At 36.3% G+C, this 20,135-nt stretch overlaps 3 protein-coding genes across 3 annotated transcripts in view; all 3 read left to right on the plus strand.

The window, feature by feature from the left end:
• The first annotated feature begins 1,915 nt into the window (after nt 1–1,915).
• LOC136829177 (cuticle protein AM/CP1114-like) lies at nt 1,916–3,524 on the plus strand. Its single transcript, XM_067087495.1, has 3 exons — nt 1,916–2,011; nt 2,779–3,020; nt 3,198–3,524. The coding sequence occupies exons 1-3, from the start codon at nt 2,000–2,002 to the stop codon at nt 3,430–3,432; spliced, it is 489 nt and encodes a 162-aa protein (XP_066943596.1). The 5' UTR covers nt 1,916–1,999; the 3' UTR covers nt 3,433–3,524.
• Nucleotides 3,525–7,766: 4,242 nt separating this feature from the next.
• Nucleotides 7,767–9,366, plus strand: LOC136829178 (cuticle protein AM/CP1114-like). The gene is made up of 3 exons (XM_067087496.1): nt 7,767–7,919; nt 8,527–8,768; nt 9,033–9,366. The coding sequence occupies exons 1-3, from the start codon at nt 7,911–7,913 to the stop codon at nt 9,265–9,267; spliced, it is 486 nt and encodes a 161-aa protein (XP_066943597.1). The 5' UTR covers nt 7,767–7,910; the 3' UTR covers nt 9,268–9,366.
• A 10,030-nt stretch (nt 9,367–19,396) lies between these two features.
• Nucleotides 19,397–20,135, plus strand: part of LOC136829179 (cuticle protein AMP1A-like) — a 1,175-nt gene continuing 436 nt past the window's right edge. The window contains exons 1-2 of the mRNA XM_067087497.1: nt 19,397–19,529; nt 19,900–20,135. The exon at nt 19,900–20,135 is cut by the window's right edge and continues 6 nt beyond it. Coding sequence (XP_066943598.1) covers nt 19,521–19,529; nt 19,900–20,135 — 245 coding nt within the window. The 5' untranslated portion in view covers nt 19,397–19,520. The remainder of the gene's footprint in view (nt 19,530–19,899) is intronic.

A 20,135-nucleotide genomic window follows, 5' to 3' on the forward strand; every position in this document is an offset into this window, starting at 1 on the left:
ACCGTCCATCAGTGGAATTAAAATTATATTTCCTCTCGTTATTCATTATATTGTTAACTGCACAACAAAGGAACGGAAATTGTAGGGTTTATTGTAAATTTTATTTCTTATTGCATATTTTAAAGAATTACTTGGATTATCATTGGCTTATTGTGGTTAACTGTACATTAAAAGAATTAAATTGAAAGGCTCGGGGGGGGCGAGGGGGCTGGGGAGGTCGTACAGTAATGTCCGTGGTATTAATCTTTTAGCTTCCATTATCAGTCCAGTCTGTTGAGTGTGGTACCAATACTCCCCAGTTCGATTCCACGCTCATAAATGAGAGATTAATGCAATCGAACGCATAATCAAGCAAAAAGTACGCCCCCAAAGAGAGAGAGAGAGAGAGAGAGAGAGAGAGAGAGAGAGAGAGAACTTCACATTCTAATTAAAACAAGTTCTATAGGAACAACTGACAAGACAAGTGGACGCAATAATGACTTGCAATTCGGCACAAGGAATCTGGTAATTGACAGGTTTCAGGGAACTGAGGAACGCCAAAATATCATCTTTATTTACTGAGTCTGTTATACTGAGTATAACAGACGGAAATGTAACTTAATTACAATGATTTAATGTTACAATGATAAATACTTGTTTTAGCGATAAAATCCATCCCGTCATCAAACATGTCCTGTGAAAAGTAAACATGGATTTCCTTCTATTTAGGGAGTAAAATTGAGTTTTTTTTTTATGTTTATTTTCTTACCATAAGAAGATGATGGTAATTTTTATGACCACGGACGCTTGTGGATATAAAAAAAAATAGAAAAAAGTGGCTCATATGCTCTCTCATTATTTACAGTAGATGTGGACGCTGGGATAATGTGTAGCGTGACGCGGATTTAAGAACAACCTGTTTGTAAAGTACAAATTTGATTACCACGAGGGATATTGCACTAATAAACTATACAAAGAAATCTGCCGATAGAGTAAGTTGAAATCAATGTTAGTTAAGAGCGAATTAAAGGAAGTTGTGAGGCCAAACTCGAGGTAAAGCTAATATAAGTTTATGATACACAAGAGTCGACTGACAGTGTTGCAGTAGCCCTCACAGTTTCAACAGTGAGATAAGTACCGTCTCGCAATGACGTATCAAACACTCGACAAGAAACTATACTGTAGATTAGAATACGAATCATTTAGATTTACCTAAAACTAAAAATGGGGATCTTTCAAATATACAACATAACTGGCTGTAAAATACAAACGTAATAATATTATGTCTGTGTTTGCATATATATATATATATATATATATATATATATATATATATATATATATATATATATATATGTGTGTGTGTGTGTGTGTGTGAGTGTGAGTCTGTGTGTGTATGTATGTATATATATGTATATGTGTGTATATGTGTATATATATATTATATATGTATATATATATATATATATGGGAAAATATATATATATATATATATATATATATATATATATATATATATATATATATATATATATATATATATATATATATATATATATATATATATATATATATATATATATATATATATATATATATAGAGAGAGAGAGAGAGAGAGAGAGAGAGAGAGAGAGAGATAATACCTATCTGTTACCTGTCCTTTATACTACGACCATATTCTTATCATTACTGTTTTGGAAATATGATATTCAAACTAATCCCAGAGAAATAGAAGAATAATAACTACTTGGCCACCTTGAATTTGTGTCATAATTTATGCTTTTGGCAGACGTAACCGGACAGCGGTAAGTTGCCTGGGCGTCTCGTCTCGCTAATTGCACCTCCGAAATCTGGATCCGATTCTGTCGCTTAGTTGATATGAGTCATTTCATTTGGCCTTGTCCAATTCGTCTCTGTACCAAAGCGACCGGGCAAAGTCCACAGGCCATACTGACGGTCACTGACTAGTATAAAGGGGCTCGCTGCCATGGTTTGGTATCAGTTGTTTCCAGACCAGTCATGATGAAGTTTGTAAGTAATTAGTGAACTTCCATGGAAGTGGTTTACTACAAGATTCAATTCATTGTTTGTATTTAATGAGATTGTATAAAATTTCTCCTCTTGTCGCTACCCATTTAACTATGTGAATAGGTTTCATCTACTGAAATAATAATAATAATATGCATACATACATACATACACACACCCACACACACACACACATATATGTTTATATATATATATATATATATATATATATATATATATATATATATATATATATATATATATATATATATATGTGTGTGTGTATGTGTGTATGTATGTAGGTATGCATGGTATTTATGCGTGTGTACTTAGAAACATGCATACAATATACCTAAAATTTAAACACCAGATAAAAAGTTTTTTTTACTGTTGGTTAAATGTAAGGTAAATTAACTTAAAGGGAATGCGTTCATTATGGTCTTATGCACCATATATTTTTGACAATGCCATTTTCTTGTGGAAAATTTAAGAAATAAAATTACTTGTTAATTTTATCAATACTTCGTCTCTAAGTTTTCTATTTTTTTCTTTTTTTTGATACTAAGAGACAAAACTTTTCGTGAGTTTCTGTTTCATAATTTCCTCATTCTTTTTCATCTTTATACTTCTCTTTCTATACATATTTTATAATGACTGTCTATAGCCGTTGTGAAGCTCGATTACAGAAACGAATCAATCAGTTCACTATGCTCGCAACCTCATTTAATGTTACTTAAGGAAACTAAATAAAGAGACTCCTTCTTTGACAGGTAATCCTTTCTGCTCTGGTTGCCACGGCCGTGGCCTTCCCTCAGGGATACGAAGCCCCCGCTCCTTCCTCAGGTCAATCAAGGATCGCCAATGTCCCCGTCATCGCCATCGTGAGAGATGACAGAATCAGCGGCAATGACGGAAGCTACAACGTCGATGTCGAAACAGCTAATGGCATCTCCTACTCTGAGTCTGGAACCCCTGGAGCAACTGGAGCCATTGCTAGTAGTGGAAGATTCTCGTAAGTTCGCTTCTATGTCTTAGAAGTCTGTGTCTTGTTAGCGTCCATCATAATCTGTTGTATGTCGATAATGTTAATTCATATTGCAACTTTGTCTTCATTTAGTCGGTATATATACATATTCGATTATATTTGAACGACTTTTTTTTTTTTTGTTCATTCATTTTTTTTCCGTAGCTACACTGCTCCTGATGGAACTCCAGTTGTCCTGAGCTTCGTAGCAGATGAGAATGGCTTCCAGCCGCAGGCTGCCCATTTGCCAGTGGCTCCCGAATTCCCCCACCCAATTCCCCAGTTCGTGCTCGACCAAATCGCTTTCGCTGAGGAGCAGCGAGCCAGGGGTATTGTTGAAGGAGCTCCCTCAAGAGACAGTGTCTCAGCACCATCCCGTTCATATGGTCGTCCCCAGTAATTCTGAAGTTTAATGTTATCCATCCTGTTATTTATTGACGGTTAATGTATGTTATTCTGCGATGCCACATGCAATAAACGAGAGAATGTTCACATTGTTTAAAATATTCTTTTAATAACATGGATATTGTAGGGACCACGAATATTGACTAATGGGATATTCTATCATGAGGTTATATACAAATAATTAAATTGGAAAGTTCATAAAAATTAAAGCAATAATGAAAGTGTCTTAAGGACACAAAGGGAGAAATGAATTATTACTTGAGAATTCAGACAAAATGCAAGTCGTGGAAGGAAATATGATAAAATGGCTTGAGGTCAGATTTTGTACCAAATTTGGCACTTGACTGAATATTAGTCTAGTCATTCTTCAACAACCAAAGAAAGAGAGAGAGAGAGACAGAGAGAGAGAGAGAGACAGAGAGAGAGAGAGAGAGAGAGAGAGAGAGAGAGAGAGAGAGAGAGAGAGAGAGAATTTTCATCCCAATTGTTTTTACATGAAGTACTTTAAGGCATAAAAAGAACTGTTGAAAACATGTTTTGTTTTTCTGTCTTTACTATAAGTACGCACACACACATATATATAAATTATGTATGTTTGTGTGTGTGAGTGTGTGCGCTTATCCCAGAGATGAGGATTTGATTACCATAATAGGTGATTGAGGTAATCTCTGTGTTACAAGTTTCATATCGTAGAGTCAAATATTATATGAGTATATCTATATATATTATACATGTATGTATATATATGAATATATATATATATATATATATATATATATATATATATATATATATATATATACATACATATATATATATATATATATATATATATATATATATATATATATATATATATATATATATATATATATATATATATATATATAATGTGTGTGCGTGTGTGTATGAAAGGCGGAAAGTCACCAGTTGACAGGACTACGAACAAGATCAGTAAGATGCTATGATGCGGAAGTGTTATTGTTAGTGTGTCTGAGTGGCTGATTAGGGTGTGTATAGTATGTCTTGATAAGGGTAAAGTTTGTTATTGTTGTTTCTTTGCATGAGGACAAAGGTGTAAAAGAGACTGAAAGGATCATGATACCATTACATTTAACAAGGAAGGTTTATGGCAGAGTACTGACTGAGAAGGCAAAATAAATTGCAGAAGGATTGGTGTGAATTTGGAAAGAATGCTACCAATTGACTCACTGGTAGGTCGAGAAGTTAGGCAGACTTGGCTAGTATTTTAGGCGGCAGCCTGCCAAGGGAAAAACCTCAGGTACAGAAGTACTTGGGCTCCAACTTCTTTCACTTCCTGTATGGGTCGATTGGTAGCGCCCTGGCCTCTCATTTGAGGGAATGGTGTCCAATCCCGATGCGAGTCAGAAATTTATTTTTATGGCGTGTTCATTAGTTCCATTATATCCACGCTGAAGGGGTATTTGAATGAAATGCTACCAATTGACTTACTGGTGGGTCGGGGAGTTGAGTAAGATTCGCTGGTATGTTAGGCAGCAGCCTGCCCCAAAAAAAACTCAGGCACCGAAGTTTTTATGTTCCAACTTCTTTTATGACTTGTGTGGGTCATTTGCTAAAGCCCTGTCCTTTCATTTGAGAGGCTGGGGTTCGATTCCAATTTAAATCAGAAATTCTTATTCACATCTACACACACACACACACACACACACACACACACATATATATACATATGTATGTATGTATGTATGTATGAATATATATATATATATGTATGCATGTATGTATGAATATTGATGTAACTAGCAATTAAATGAAAGAAAAAGATTTAGCCCTCAAGTGGTTTGAACTAACATCCCAGTTGCTAGTAGCTACAAGCACACAGCACTGCTAACCACTTACTTACAAAAATCTTTTTCTTTTGCTTGAAAATTAGTGTCGCGTATGTGCTTACCACTGTCAGCTTCCTTGATATTTTCACAGAGAGCTCTCTTGAGCAACAGCATAGACAGCATTATTAAATACTTTTTCACGAAAATATATGAATGCTATTGGAACTTGCAATTAAGTGAGATTATAAATTTCAGTTCTGAAGTGGTTTGAAATTACATCTAAGATTCTGTGAGCTGCAAGCACACAGCACTGTCGACATCGTCAAGGCAGACACTTTTTTCTCGTACTCAGAAGGCAATATCACAGAAAAGCTTACCCACAACCACTTCAAGCATACTTTTATGCAAATTCTTTCGCCAAAAGGCATATATTTAGCACTAACTTCCGAGCGGGAAAATCTTGTTTCCTCCCGATTGGCGTCAGGGCCATATATACGTGTATAAACTGTCAGTTTCAAGCATACTTCCACAGAAAGTCCTCTGGCCGAAAGTTTGTAGGCATTCTCGTAGCAGTGACTGGAGAAAAGATTCTCTGCTGTGGCTTGGTCAGTAAAGCTGTGTGCTTGTTGCTTCTAACATCTTGGCTTTGAGTTCAAACCACCTGAAGATTGAAACTTAATTTTCTATATAATTGCCGGTTGCATAGCATTAAAAGTCAGGCAGTAAATTGGTTTGTGTTTAGGTCCCCTCAAATATGCATATGCATGCAGACACTCTCCAACATATAAATGCTTTTTGATTATGGTCTTTTTAGTAAACAATTCTCTTTAGATACTAATGTATATTATTTTAGATAAATACCACCTTACCATCTGGCTGAAACCAACATGAAAAAATGCAGATACAGAAATATACTAATGTATACAGCACCAAATGAAAGTCTTTGGACCTCGTAGATGCTAGAGATATAAAGGAACAATATTTTTTTCTACTTCGGAATGCAGTCAGCTGACCATTAAGACGAAAGGTTTTGCATTGTCATTGCCTTCAGTTACTGTTCAGTGAATTCCGTTGATCTTTGCGATTATATTTTACCAGCAATGATAGTCAAATCATAGAAACGTAATTCGTTGAGAAAATTTGAATAAATCAGAACTTATTTAGAATATATGTATTTGTATAATAACAAGCGTCTATTTATTTATGATCATCAGCTTGAAAATGTAATCTTTCATGATTGTCGTAATCATAAAAATGTTTGAAAAGATGCCAAATAACATCCGTTAATATATTAACATTCTTCTTGAAAGACATGCACACATACACACACACATATATATATGTGTCTGTGTGTACATGTACGGTATATATATATATATATATATATATATATATATATATATATATATATATATATATATATATATATATATATATACATAATTATATATATACAATATACATATAGTATATATATAAATATATATATATATACATATATATATATATATATATATATATATATATATATATATATATATATATATATATATATATATATATATATATATATATATATATACAGTTGAATGGGTAGGTAGGATTAAAAAGGTACTAGGAAGGAAAGCCTCAATATCCAGGAGTCGTGAGAATGCCAGTAAGCTAAGGGAGCGGTGCGGTGTGTTTAGTAGTTCAACCCGCTACTGATGAGCTTTCTGGTAATTGTATAATGCGGCAAATGTTTGACTTTAAAGGGTGTTCATACACAATTCAGCAGTCTAAGTATGAATTTGGCAGCGACTGCGTGTTTTTTTCCCCTGGAGTCACTAGCTTCAAGAACATCAGAATTTAGTAAGAATTTATATATATTTACAAAAAATCCTCTGGAACATTTTCTGAGTAACATCTTAAGAATGATCAAGTGGGCGTATGCTCATTTTCTTTTATAAAAAAAAACAGTAAAGACTAAAACTTAAGATAAAAAAATACAGTTCATTCTTGTTATTCCATGACAATCGCAGACCTCGTCTTTTGAACTCGTTGTCCTCGAAATGGTCAAAATAAATGCAAAAGAGCACATAAAAAATGTTCTCTTACCATAATGCTCCAACGAAAACAGTGAGAATTTATCTCTTGGCGTGAGATATAATAACCAGACACTTTTTTTGGTTCAAGAGAAATAAGAAAAACCAGAAAGGAAAACTAGAAAGTATATCGAGCCATGGGCAGCCAACTGACAATAGGTCAAAGCAAGGAGAGCCAGATCAGGTTAGGAACGAAAACAAGAGTCAACACGAGTTGGAAACTTAATTAATTACCTTAAATTTCAGTCACATTTCAACCCGAGTGACCCAACTGGTTAAGGAACGCTTCGAGACCGGCTTTCTTTGATCCTTACATATCAATGATCTGGAGTGATTGATATAAACGGAGATCTGGCGTAGCGACAACAAGATCCCGAGAGAAAGCCCAGATCAACATTTGCTGCTGCTTTAGAATAAATTAGCAGTTTAGTAAAAGTCGTTTCAGCTGACCTTCATCATCAAATGCCTGTGACAGAACCAAATATTAGACATCAGGGGTACACTCGTTATCGCCTGCCGCTCGTATAAAAGGAGTCACTGGACCTCATTCATCATCAGTTGCTTGCAGACGACTCAACATGAAGTGTGTAAGTTCTGTTTGCAGTGGTTGCAGTGAGGCTTTTGTGGGGTTAAAATAAACAGGATAATTATTATTTATTACTTTACAAGATATCTTCAAACCACACTTCCACGCGTCCTCAGACACACACACAGACATATATATGTGTATGTGTGTATGCACACACACACACACATATATATATATATATATGCGTGTATATACATGTATATATATATATATATATATATATATATATATATATATATATATATATATATATATATATATATATATATATATATATATATATATAACATTACATAGCATATGATCAAGAACTTAGTCAAAATATCAGATATTTAATCACGTCCAGATGTTCACGTTTGTATATAAAAGCGTTAACATTCTTGTGCATTGTGGAAATGCTGGAACATGAACACAATAAAAAATTTCGCTATTTGGTAAGTTTGTATTTTTGTTGTATTCAGACATATTTGGTGAATATGTAACTGGTTTGTTACAGTCATTTGTTTTCATTAAGTCGGTTAGGGCACAGTACCTCCAGCAATGCATAATTGGATGGCCAGATATGACTGTCATTCAGTGATAAGGTGTTATTTGTAAATTTCCAGGTAATCCTCTCTGTTCTGGCTGCCGTGAGCCTGGCCATCCCTCAGGGATACGAGGCTCCCGCTCCTTCCTCGGCCCATTCAAGGGAATTTGTTGGCCCAGTCATTGCCATCGTGAGGGACGAAAGAGTCAGCGGCAATGACGGAAGCTACAACGTCGACGTCGAAACAGCCAACGGCATCTCCTACTCTGAGTCTGGGGCTCCTGGAGCAGCTGGAGCCATTTCTAGTAGTGGAAGATTATCGTAAGTTCGTTTTCATTCATTAGAAGTCAACATGTAAAACTTTTGCAGATGGACAACTACCAGTATGAAATCCTTAAGAAAAATTGATTTTGCTACCTGTCAATACAAAATATTTTCTAGTTTTTTGTTGTGGTTCTTATTTTACCACAAAATTCTGTGGGTTTCCGCTGAAAGTTGCCTATTCTGGATTTCCTTACTACGTAATATTTTTAGGTTCCTGATGTGTAATTCATTCATATAAAGAAATTATATCTATTATTGCAGTTACACAGCTCCTGATGGTACCCCTGTACAGCTGAGCTTCGTGGCTGATGAGAATGGCTTCCAGCCACAGGCTGCCCATTTGCCAGTGGCCCCCGAATTCCCCCACCCAATTCCCCAGTTCGTCCTCGACCAAATTGCTTTCGCCGAGGAACAACGGGCCAGGGGCATCATCGAAGGAGCTCCACGTGAATCCTCCGTGGCAGCACCATCACGCACCTATGGCAGTCCTCAGTAATGGATAAGGATATCTTGATGTCATCCAACGAATAATTTATACGAACAAAGTCCATCCTAACTTATTGATTGTAAATAAATAAAACTACAAGCATGAAAAGTATTTTTCGTCATTACATAACTTCGGACTCATCCTATAGTTGCGGTAGTATCACAACTTATACTGCTATATAGATATGTGTATGGATTGCTACTATTTCCTGAACGAAAGGATTTTTTATACTATGCATACATACATACACACACACACACACACACATATATATATATATATATATATATATATATATGTATATATATATATATATATATACACACACACACACACACACATATATATATATATATATATATATATATATATATATATATATATATATAATATAAATGGATGTATGTATGTGTGTGTGAGTATGTGTGTGTATGTTCCAGCATAACTCTGAAATGCACTGAGCAATTTCAACCAAAATTTCATATGACTTACTATCTGGAAAAGAATGCTGTGGTGGTAAGACATCACTAGCACCAAAGGGCACCAAAGGGGGTGGGGGTGGAAAAGGCTTACCTGAAACGAGGCTGGTTCTTCCCGTAGACTTAGTAACTAAATAAAGTCTATGCGTTTATCATACCTCATTCCGATATACATATGACTTACTATCGGGAAAAGAATATTGTGGGTGGTTAAGATATCACTGGCACTTAAGGGGGTGGGGGTGACATGTAAAAATAACCGAAAACGACAGATATTAGTGTCTTATCCATAGGTTTTGAGGATGCTGAGATGAATAGTGACACTCCTGATACCCTTTAAGTCCAAGTTCAGCCCTGATACTAAGGGGACGGGGGGAGTGAGAAGGGGTGAAAAATAAAATGTCAAAAATAACAGATATTAGTGTCTAATCCATAGTTTTCGAGGTCGCTGAAATGAATAGTGACATTCCCGATGTCCTTTAAGTCCAAGTTCAGCCCTGATAGGAATTTAGGATGAGAAGGGGTGAAATATAAAATGTCAAAAATGTTGGGCAATGTAATTGAAGCAACTATCTTAACAGGAAAGGGAAAGAGTGAGGGCAAGAATGAATGACAATGAGAGGAAGTGCGAGATAGAGTAGAGGGGGTGTTAAGGAGGAGAGAGAGAGGAGAGAGAGAGAGAGAGAGAGAGAGAGAGAGAGAGAGAGAGAGAGGGGAGTGAAAGGGAGAAGAAGTGAGAGAGAGAGAAAGTAGAGGGGCTGTTAGGGGAGGGGAGGAGAGAGAGAGAGAGAGAGAGAGAGAGAGAGTTTATCGGCTGGCATTCAGAGTTTTCCTAGGTAGTGCTGGGTTGGTCAGCTAATATATATATATATATATATATATATATATATATATATATATATATATATATATATATATTTATATATATATATATATATATATATATATATATATATATATATATATATATATATATATATATATATATATATATGTGTGTGTGTGTGTGTGTGTGTGTGTGTGTGCGTGTTTGTGTGTTTGTATGTTGTATGTATGTATATATTCTTTCCTTAAAGGGAATGAATCCAAATTCTCACCAGGTGTCTGTGGGATGAGGTTACTACCGTTACAAGTCTTTTTCCCTGCCACAAAGATTGTCTAAAGAACTTATGTGTTAATGTAGCTTTAGCAAAATCTTGTTGGGCCTCCATCTAAGTATGGTTCAGACCTACCGCTAACTAATATCTCAGCTCAGCAGGCCAACAAAGTTTTTAATATTTACACCAAATGTCGGCTGTTGTTAACAAATACATAATTACGAATTGATATAGTGGCCCAAAGATGTAACTATCAAGGGTACAAAGATGGTAAAAACCTTGATAAACGTGAGACGTAAGAAAAAAGAAATGATAAACACTTGTTAACTAATGTAGGAAAATGGAGCCAGGAAAAGGAGCCGAATGGATATGATTCCAAACTTTGAAAGCTCATAAGGATAACCTGTGGTATATTTAGTGCGAAAAAAATAGAAATCATCGCCTGTAAGGAACTGCATATCTTTCGAGAGTAGGACGGACGTCTCCATGTATGAGTGAAATGTGACCAAAATTTATGCTGTAAAAGGAAACCACGGGCCCACTTTGTATTACAGCTGAAATGAAAATTGTCACTTTCACGTAAGTGTAGTTATTCTCCATAGAAAAGAAGAGTATTTGAAGAAGATATGAGTAGTAGAGATTAGTGACAAAAAATAATTTTGCCTCCTCCAAGTCCTTGCCATAAGAAGGTACGTAAGTTGGTGATGCCTAATGGGGAACACTAAGTATAGATAATAAAAGTGGAACGACATTTACTTTCAACAAACTTTTTCTTACCAGAATTCACTTCGGTAACGTTGCACAATTTGAAATTGATTGTTATGATAGACTGGACGGAGTACAGACTGAAACAGAAGTCTCGAATAATGGTGAAGGGGATGGAAAAAGAGATAAGGTCGTTATTTGATGCAGGATTACTTGTAATAGAAATACAGGTACCAGACGATTCCATCCTCACCTTAGCATGAAGCTATTCATGACCTCTGACATAGAACACTCAACAATACTAAAGAAACGGAACGTTACAAAGTTGTTCTTTTAATGTAGCAAAATCTTCGGAAAGAAAACACCTTTGAGAAACTTATATGAGAAATTTCAAGTTCCATAGTTAGCAATGGACACAGAAATATGAATAATACGGTAACTCTCTCTCTCTCTCTCTCTCTCTCTCTCTCTCTCTCCTCCCAACACCCCCTACTCTCTCTCACACGCCCTCACTCTCTCTCTCTCTCTCTCTCTCTCTCTCTCTCTCTCTCTCTCTCTCTCTCTCTCTCTTTCCTGTTAAGATAGTTGCTTCAGTTACAGTTACATTGTCGAGCATTGTTGATATTTCAAATTTCACCCCTTCTCACCCCCCATTTCTATTGAGGCTGAACTTGGACTTAAAGGGCATCGGGAGCGTCACTATTCATTTCAGCAGCCTCGAAACCTATTGAATTGATTAGACACTAATATCTGTCATTTTTTACATTTTATTTTTCACCCCTTCTCACCCATCTTTTCTATGGGGGCTGAACTTGGATTTGAAGGGCATTGGGAGAGTCACAATTCATCTCAGTGACCTCGAAAACTATGGATTAGACTCTAATATCTGTTAGTTTGACAATTTAATTTTCACCCCTTCTCATTTCCCCCTTCCTATCAGGGCGGAACTTGGACTTTAAGGGCATTGGGAGTTTCATTATTCATCTCAGCAACCTCAAAATCTATGGATTAGACATTAATATCTGCAATTTTCGCTTTTTTTTACATCACCACCTTCCCACCTCTTTCCACCCCTCTTTCTATTGGGACCAAACTTGGACTTAAAAGGACATCAGGAGTGTTAGTATTATCTCAGTGACCTCGAAAACTATGGATTAGACACTAATATCTGTCATTTCCGTTATTTTTATATGTCACCACCTTCCCACCCCTCATCCTATCAGGGCTGAACTTGAACTTAAAGGGCATTGGAAGTGTCAATATTTATCTCAGAGACCTCAAAAACTGTGGATTAGACAATAATATCTTTTGTTTTTTATTATGTTTACATGTCACCCCCTTTCCACCCCTTCTCACCCCCTCCCTATTGTGGCTGAACTTGGACTTAAAAGGCAATTGGGAGTGTCACTATTCTTCTCAGGGACCTCGAAAACTATGGATTAGACACTAATATCTTTTGTTTGGGTTATTCTTACATGTCACCACATTCCGTCCCCCTTCTCACGCCCCCTGCCTATCAGGGCTGAACTTGTACTTGAAGAGCATCGAGAGTGTTACTATTAATCTCAGCAACCTCAAAAACTATGAATTAGGCACTAATATCTGTCGTTTTCAGTTATTTTTACATGTCACCCCTTCCCAATCCTCCCCTACCAGGACTGAACTTGGACTTAAAGGGCATCGGGAGTGTCACTTTTCATCACAACGACCTAAGAAACTATGGATTAGACACTAATATCTGTCGTTTTCTGTAATTTTTACATCTCACCCCCTCCCACAAACCCTCTTTGGTGCCAGTGATGTCTTACCCTCAACAGTGTTTTTTTCCAAATGGTAAGTCATAAAGTATACTAAGTTTGGTTGAAATTGCTCAATGCGTTTCAAAGTGTATGTGGAACATACATACATACATCCATTTATATGTTATATATGTGTGTGTGTGTACATAATCGGCACGTCCAAAGACACACCATAATAGGCAGGAGAAGGGCTCAGAAACACTCACAGATACTGTCTATACATTTATTGTTAGTCTTAGTCGACGTTTCTTGACCTGTGGTCACATCATCGGGACATCTAAAATTTACAACAGTATTGTATTGTCTTAAAAATGAACATAGAGAAGAGAAAATTAAAATTGGAAAATCAAATACACTTTCAAGGGTAATTGCTTTTGCAATTATAATTTTTGTTTGTATATATTCATTTTTAACACAATACATATTGTCGGAAATTTTGTGTCTTGATGATATGACCACGGGTCAAAATAATAAAAAGCTGACTAAGACTAATAATAAATGTATAGACGGAATCTCTAATTGTTCCCGCGCCCTTCTCCTGCCTACTTTGGTGTGACTTTGGATGTACCAATCACATACATACACACACACACACACACACACACACACACACACACACACACACACACATATATATATATATATATATATATATATATATATATATATATATATATATATATATGTGTGTGTGTGTGTGTGTGTGTGTGCATGTACATATATTGACAGCAGTGGCTTGGAAAAATAAGTACAAAATGAGCCGAAATTTCTTCGGCACAATCGAAATTTCGGTACAGCATATAATGCTGTATGAGGAGCGACCCATGAAACTTTCAGCCACGGCCGGGTGCTGGCCTGTCCTATAAGCGTTTCCAGGTACACAATCATGGTTTTATATATATATATATATATATATATATATATATATATATATATATATATATATATATATATATATATATATATATATACATACTAACTTACGTGTAGGAACAGGGACAAGGGAGGGGAGGGCAGAGGGAAGGGAGGGGGAAGGGGGAAGGGAGAGGAGAAGAGGAGGGGAGGGGTTTATGTTGACAGTCCGGCTGACAGTTCTACTTTTTTCATGCCAACATTCATCCCTCGAACAGTAGTGGGTGCACTGATAGGTATTAATGTGGTGACTGCCCATTTTATCCAGGTATTACTGTGCTATCTGTCCCTTTTATCCAGGTATTACTGTGATGACTGTCCCTTTCATCCAAAAATTACTGTGGGACTGTCACTTTTATTCAGGTATCACTGTTCTGTCTGTCCCTTTTATCTGGGATATTGTTGTGGTGACTGTCCCTTTTATCCAGATATTACTGTGTTGACTGTCCCTTTATCTAGGTATTACTGTGTTGACTGTCCCTTTATCTGGGTATTACTGTGGTGACTGTCCATTTTATCCAGGTATTACTGTGATGTCTGACACCTTTAACCAGGTGTTACTGCTGTGTCTGTCCCTGTTATCCAGGTATTAATATCCTGCCTACCCTCTTTAACCAGGTATTACTGTGCTGTCTGTCCCTTTTATCCTGTCCTTTTGTCCAGGTATTACTGTGCTGTCTGACACCTTCAACCAGGTATTACTGTGCTGTCTGTCCGTTTTATCCAGGTATTACTGTGGTGATTGTCCCTTATATCCAGTTATTACTGCGTTGTCTGTCCCCCTTATCCAGGTATTACTATGCTGTCTGTCCCCTTTAACCAGGTATTAGTGTGCTATCTGTCCCTTTTAACCAGATATTGCTGTGCTGTCTGTCCCTTTTATCTGCGTATTACTGTGGTGACTGTACCTTTTATCTAGGTATTACTGCGTTGTCTGTCCCCCTTATCTAGGTATTACTATGCTGTCTGTCCCCTTTAACCAGGTATTAGTGTGCTATCTGTCCCTTTTAACCAGATATTGCTGTGCTGTCTGTCCCTTTTATCTGCGTATTACTGTGGTGACTGTACCTTTTATCTAGGTATTACTGTGTTGTCTGTTCCCCTTATCCAGGTATTACTATGCTGTCTGTCCCCTTTAAGCAGGTATTACTGTGCTATCTGTCCCTTTAACCAGATATTGCTGTGCTGTCTGTCCCTTTTATCCAGGTATTACTGTGGTGACTGTCCTTTTATCTAGGTATTTATGTTGTCTGTCCCCCTTATCCAGGTATTACTATACTGTCTGTCCCCTTTAACCAGGTATTAGTGTGCTATCTGTCCTTTTATCCAGGTATTACTGTGCTGTCTGTCCCTTTTATCCAGTATTACTGTGGTGACTGTACCTTTTATCCAGGTATTACTGCATTGTCTGTCCCTTTTATCCAGGTATTACTATGCTGTCTGTCCCCTTTATCCAGGTATTACTGTGCTATCCTTTTAACCAGATATTACTGTGCTGTCTGTCCCTTTTATCAGGTATTACTGTGGTGACTGTACCTTTTATCTAGGTATTACTGTGTTGTCTGTTCCTTTTATCCAGGTATTACTGTGCTGTCTGTCCCCTTTATCCAGGTATTACTGTGCTATCTGTCCTTTTAACCAGATATTGCTGTGCTGTCTGTCCCTTTTATCCAGGTATTACTGTGGTGACTGTCCCTTTATCCAGGTATTACTGTGTTGTCTGTCCTTTTATCCAGGTATTACTATACTGTCTGTCCCCTTTAACCAGGTATTAGTGTGCTGTCTGTCCCTTTTATCCAGGTATTACTGTGCTGTCTGTCCCTTTTATCAGGTATTACTGTGGTGGTCCTTTTATCAGGTATTACTCCTGTCCTTTTTATCCAGGTATTACTATGCTGTCTGTCCCAGGTATTACTGTGCTGTCTGTCCCTTTTAACCAGATATTGCTGTGCCAGGTATTACTGTGTTGTCTGTCCCTTTATCCAGGTATTACTGTGCTGTCTGTCCCCTTTATCCAGGTATTACTGTTATCTGTCCCTTTTCCAGGTATTACTGTGCTGTCTGTCCCTTTTATCAGGTATTACTGTGGTGACTTCCTTTTATCTAGGTATTACTGCGTTGTCTGTCCCCTTATCCAGGTATTTCTGTTGTGACTATCTCTTTTATCCAGGTATTACTTTAGTGACAGTCCCTTTTATCCAGGTATTACTGTGCTGTCTGTCACCTTTATCCAGGTACTACTGTGCTGTCTGTCCCTTTTATCCAGAAATTACTTTTGTGACTATCCGTATTATCCAGGTATTACTGTGTTGTCTGTCCCCTTTATCCACGTATTACTGTGTTGACTGTCCCCTTTTATTCAGGTATTATTGTGGTGAATGTCCCTGTAATCCAGTTATTACTGTGTTTTCTGTCCCCTTTTTCCAGGTATTGCTTTAGTGTCCTTTTATTCAGGTATTACTATGCTGTCTGTCCTCTTTAACCAGGTATTACTGTGCTGTCCGTTCCTTTTAACCAGGTATTACTGTGCTGTCTGTCCCTTTAACCAGGTATTACTGCTGTCTGTCCCTTTTATCCAGGTATTACTGTGGTGTCCAGTTATTATCCAGGTCATTATCCAGGTATGGTGACTGACTCCCTTTTATCCAGTTATTACTGTGTTGTCTGTCTCCTCTATCCAGGTATTACTGTGGTGACTGACCCTTTATCCAGGTATTACTGTGCTGTCTGTCATCTTTATCCAGGCAATACAGTGGCGACTGTCCCTTTTATCCTGGTATTACTTTTGTGCCTGTCCCTATTATCCAGGTATTACTGTGTTGTCTGTCCTCTTTATCCACGTATTACTGTGTTGACTGTCCCCTTTTATTTAGGTATTATTGTGTTCTCTGGCCCTTTTATCCAGGCATTACTAGCTGTCTGTCCCCTTTAACCAGATATTACTGTGCTGTCTGTCCCTTTTAACCAGGTATTACTGTGCTGTTTGTCCCTTTTATCCAGGTATTACTGTGGTGTCCAGTTATTACTGTGCTGTATGTAACCTTTATCCAGGTAATACAGTGGTGACTGTCCATTTTATCCAGGTATTACTGTGGTGACTGTCCCTTTTATCCAGTTATTACTATGTTGCCTGTCCCCTCTATCCAGGTATTACTGTGGTGACTGACCCTTTATCCAGGTATTACTGTGCTGTATGTCACCTTTATCCAGGTAATACAGTGGAGACTGTCCCTTTTATCCAGGTATTACTTTTGTGACTGTCCCTTTTATCCAGTTATTGCTGCGCTGTCTGTCACTTTAATCCATATATGACTGTGGTGACTGTCCCTTTTATACAGGTATTGCTTTTGTGATTGTCTCTTTTATCCAGTTATTACTGTGCTGTCTGTCCCCTTTATCCAGGCATTACTGTGGTGACTGACCCTTTTTCCAGGTATTACTGTGCTGTCTGTCATCTTTAACCAGGTATTACTGTGCTCTCTGTCCCTTTTATCCAGGTATTACTGTGGTGACCGAAAAACATTTTCAATAATATATTTGTATGGTCCCGAGTCCATGAAATGAGGTGTGATAAACCCATAGTGTTTATTTACGACATAAGTTATAAACTGAATGGGTTGGGGGAAGGGGAAGGGGGGCTGGGCTACAGGTTTGAAGCCTACCCTATTATCTAAGTTGGGTCAAATGCTGGCCACGTGCCAAAATTTGACTGGATCGGTCAGGCAGTTCGGATTTCTATAGGGTACAAACACACAAACAGCCATGCACACAGACATACAAACATACAAACATTCACTGTTATGTATAAGAGATATAAACACAACACACACATATATATATATATATATATATACATACATATGTATATTTATACATATGAATATATAATGTATATATATATACACACACACACACACATATATCTATATATATATATATATATATATATATATATATATATATATATATATATATATATATATATATATATATATATATATATTTGAATACCTGACACTAAAGTTAGATGTCTCTTCCCAGCCAGTATTCAAACCATGGCCTGCATTAAAAATAAAAAGAGACGAGAGACAGTGACTTTAACCATCCGGCTACCAGGAGATATATTTGTTCATATCAAATCTGAGGTACATATGCTTGTCGAATGCAGGTACTGTATATAGAATCAATATCAACCTATGTTAATATATGATAGCTAATATATGTGTATACACATACACACACACACACACACATATATATATATATACATACATATATATATATATATATATATATATATATATATATATGTATTTTATTTCTGTGAGTGTACGATATATTCTTACACACTGGTATGTATGTATATTTATCTATCTATTTCCAAGATTTATTGTATTTGATAAGCACATCCACCCAGATACGTTAACACATTGATACATAGCCGATATTAAGTAATATCTGTGGTGCAATCATTGTGAGTAGTAATGAATAACCTTATGGGTCCAGTGACAAGTCATTAGAGAAAGCATTTATAATTCAGTTCAATATTTGTTATTATAAAAAGTGTACTGTGTAAAAGTGACAAAATACATACTCAAACACACACGCATTTATATATATATATATATATATATATATATATATATATATATATATATATATATATATATATATATATATATATATATATGTATATATATATATATATATATATATATATATATATATATATATATATATATATATATATATATATATATATATATATATATATATATATATATATATATATATATATATATATATATATATATATATATATATATATATATATATATATATATATATATATATATATATATATATATAAAGCTAGATACTAATAATATAGATCACTTAATTAGTATCAGCATCCTGGCCAAAATAAGAATAACATGAACAGATATGTTGAGAATATCAATGAGGACAAAAATAGAACCTAGTCCTTTGCCGCAAACTCTAATTAAATTACAAATGAAGCGAAGTTAACCTATCATAAATATGGATAAACCTTCATATAACAATGCGTTAGGTCACGGTATCTGGTTTAACTTTCATTGGCTCATTATAATAAATCAAGAAATCGGTATAGGACCTTTCATGTGACCTTTTTCTATGATCCTGCAGCAGGATCGAAAACAAGACCTTGCACCTGATGTCGACGTCGCTAGCGACCCGTATAAAAGCAGCTGGTCAAAGGGATTCGTCACAGTTCCTTTCAATCGTTCAGTATGAAGTGTGTAAGTTCATTTTTTGCTGTAAGACTTCATATTTCTATTTCCATTATTGAATAGAGCTACTTTGTGTTCACATCGTGGGCATAACGTAACTCTACACTTTTCATATGAACACGGGCATTTGTCTTACAAATTCAAATAACGTTCTAAGCGTTTACTTATCAATGTGAAGCATATTTTGTCTGAGTAAATTTTTCATAGCAAATTCCTATTTTGGATCTCTCTTTCTAAATCTCTCTCTCCCTCTCGACCCCTCTGTTCTCCATTACTTCTCTGTAGTAATTGATTTAATTACCAACGTTCATAACACAAGTCTGATGCAGGGAACATTAAGTCAAACTCCAAAAAAGTGAATTTGGGATTGGTATCACAGGTTATCCTCTGCGCCTTGGCTGCCGTAGCCCTTGCTGCCCCTCAGGGCTACGAGGCTCCAGCCCCCGTCTCCTCCCACGCAAGAAGCGTCGATGCCCCCGTCATCGCCATCGTGAGGGACGAAAGAGTCAGCGGCGACGACGGAAGCTACAATGTCGACGTCGAAACAGCTAACGGCATCGTCTACTCAGAGTCTGGATCCCCAGGAGTTGCTGGAGCTGTTGCCAGTTCCGGAAG

Source organism: Macrobrachium rosenbergii, chromosome 44, assembly GCF_040412425.1.
Source record: "Macrobrachium rosenbergii isolate ZJJX-2024 chromosome 44, ASM4041242v1, whole genome shotgun sequence".
NCBI classification, from domain to species: domain Eukaryota; kingdom Metazoa; phylum Arthropoda; class Malacostraca; order Decapoda; family Palaemonidae; genus Macrobrachium; species Macrobrachium rosenbergii.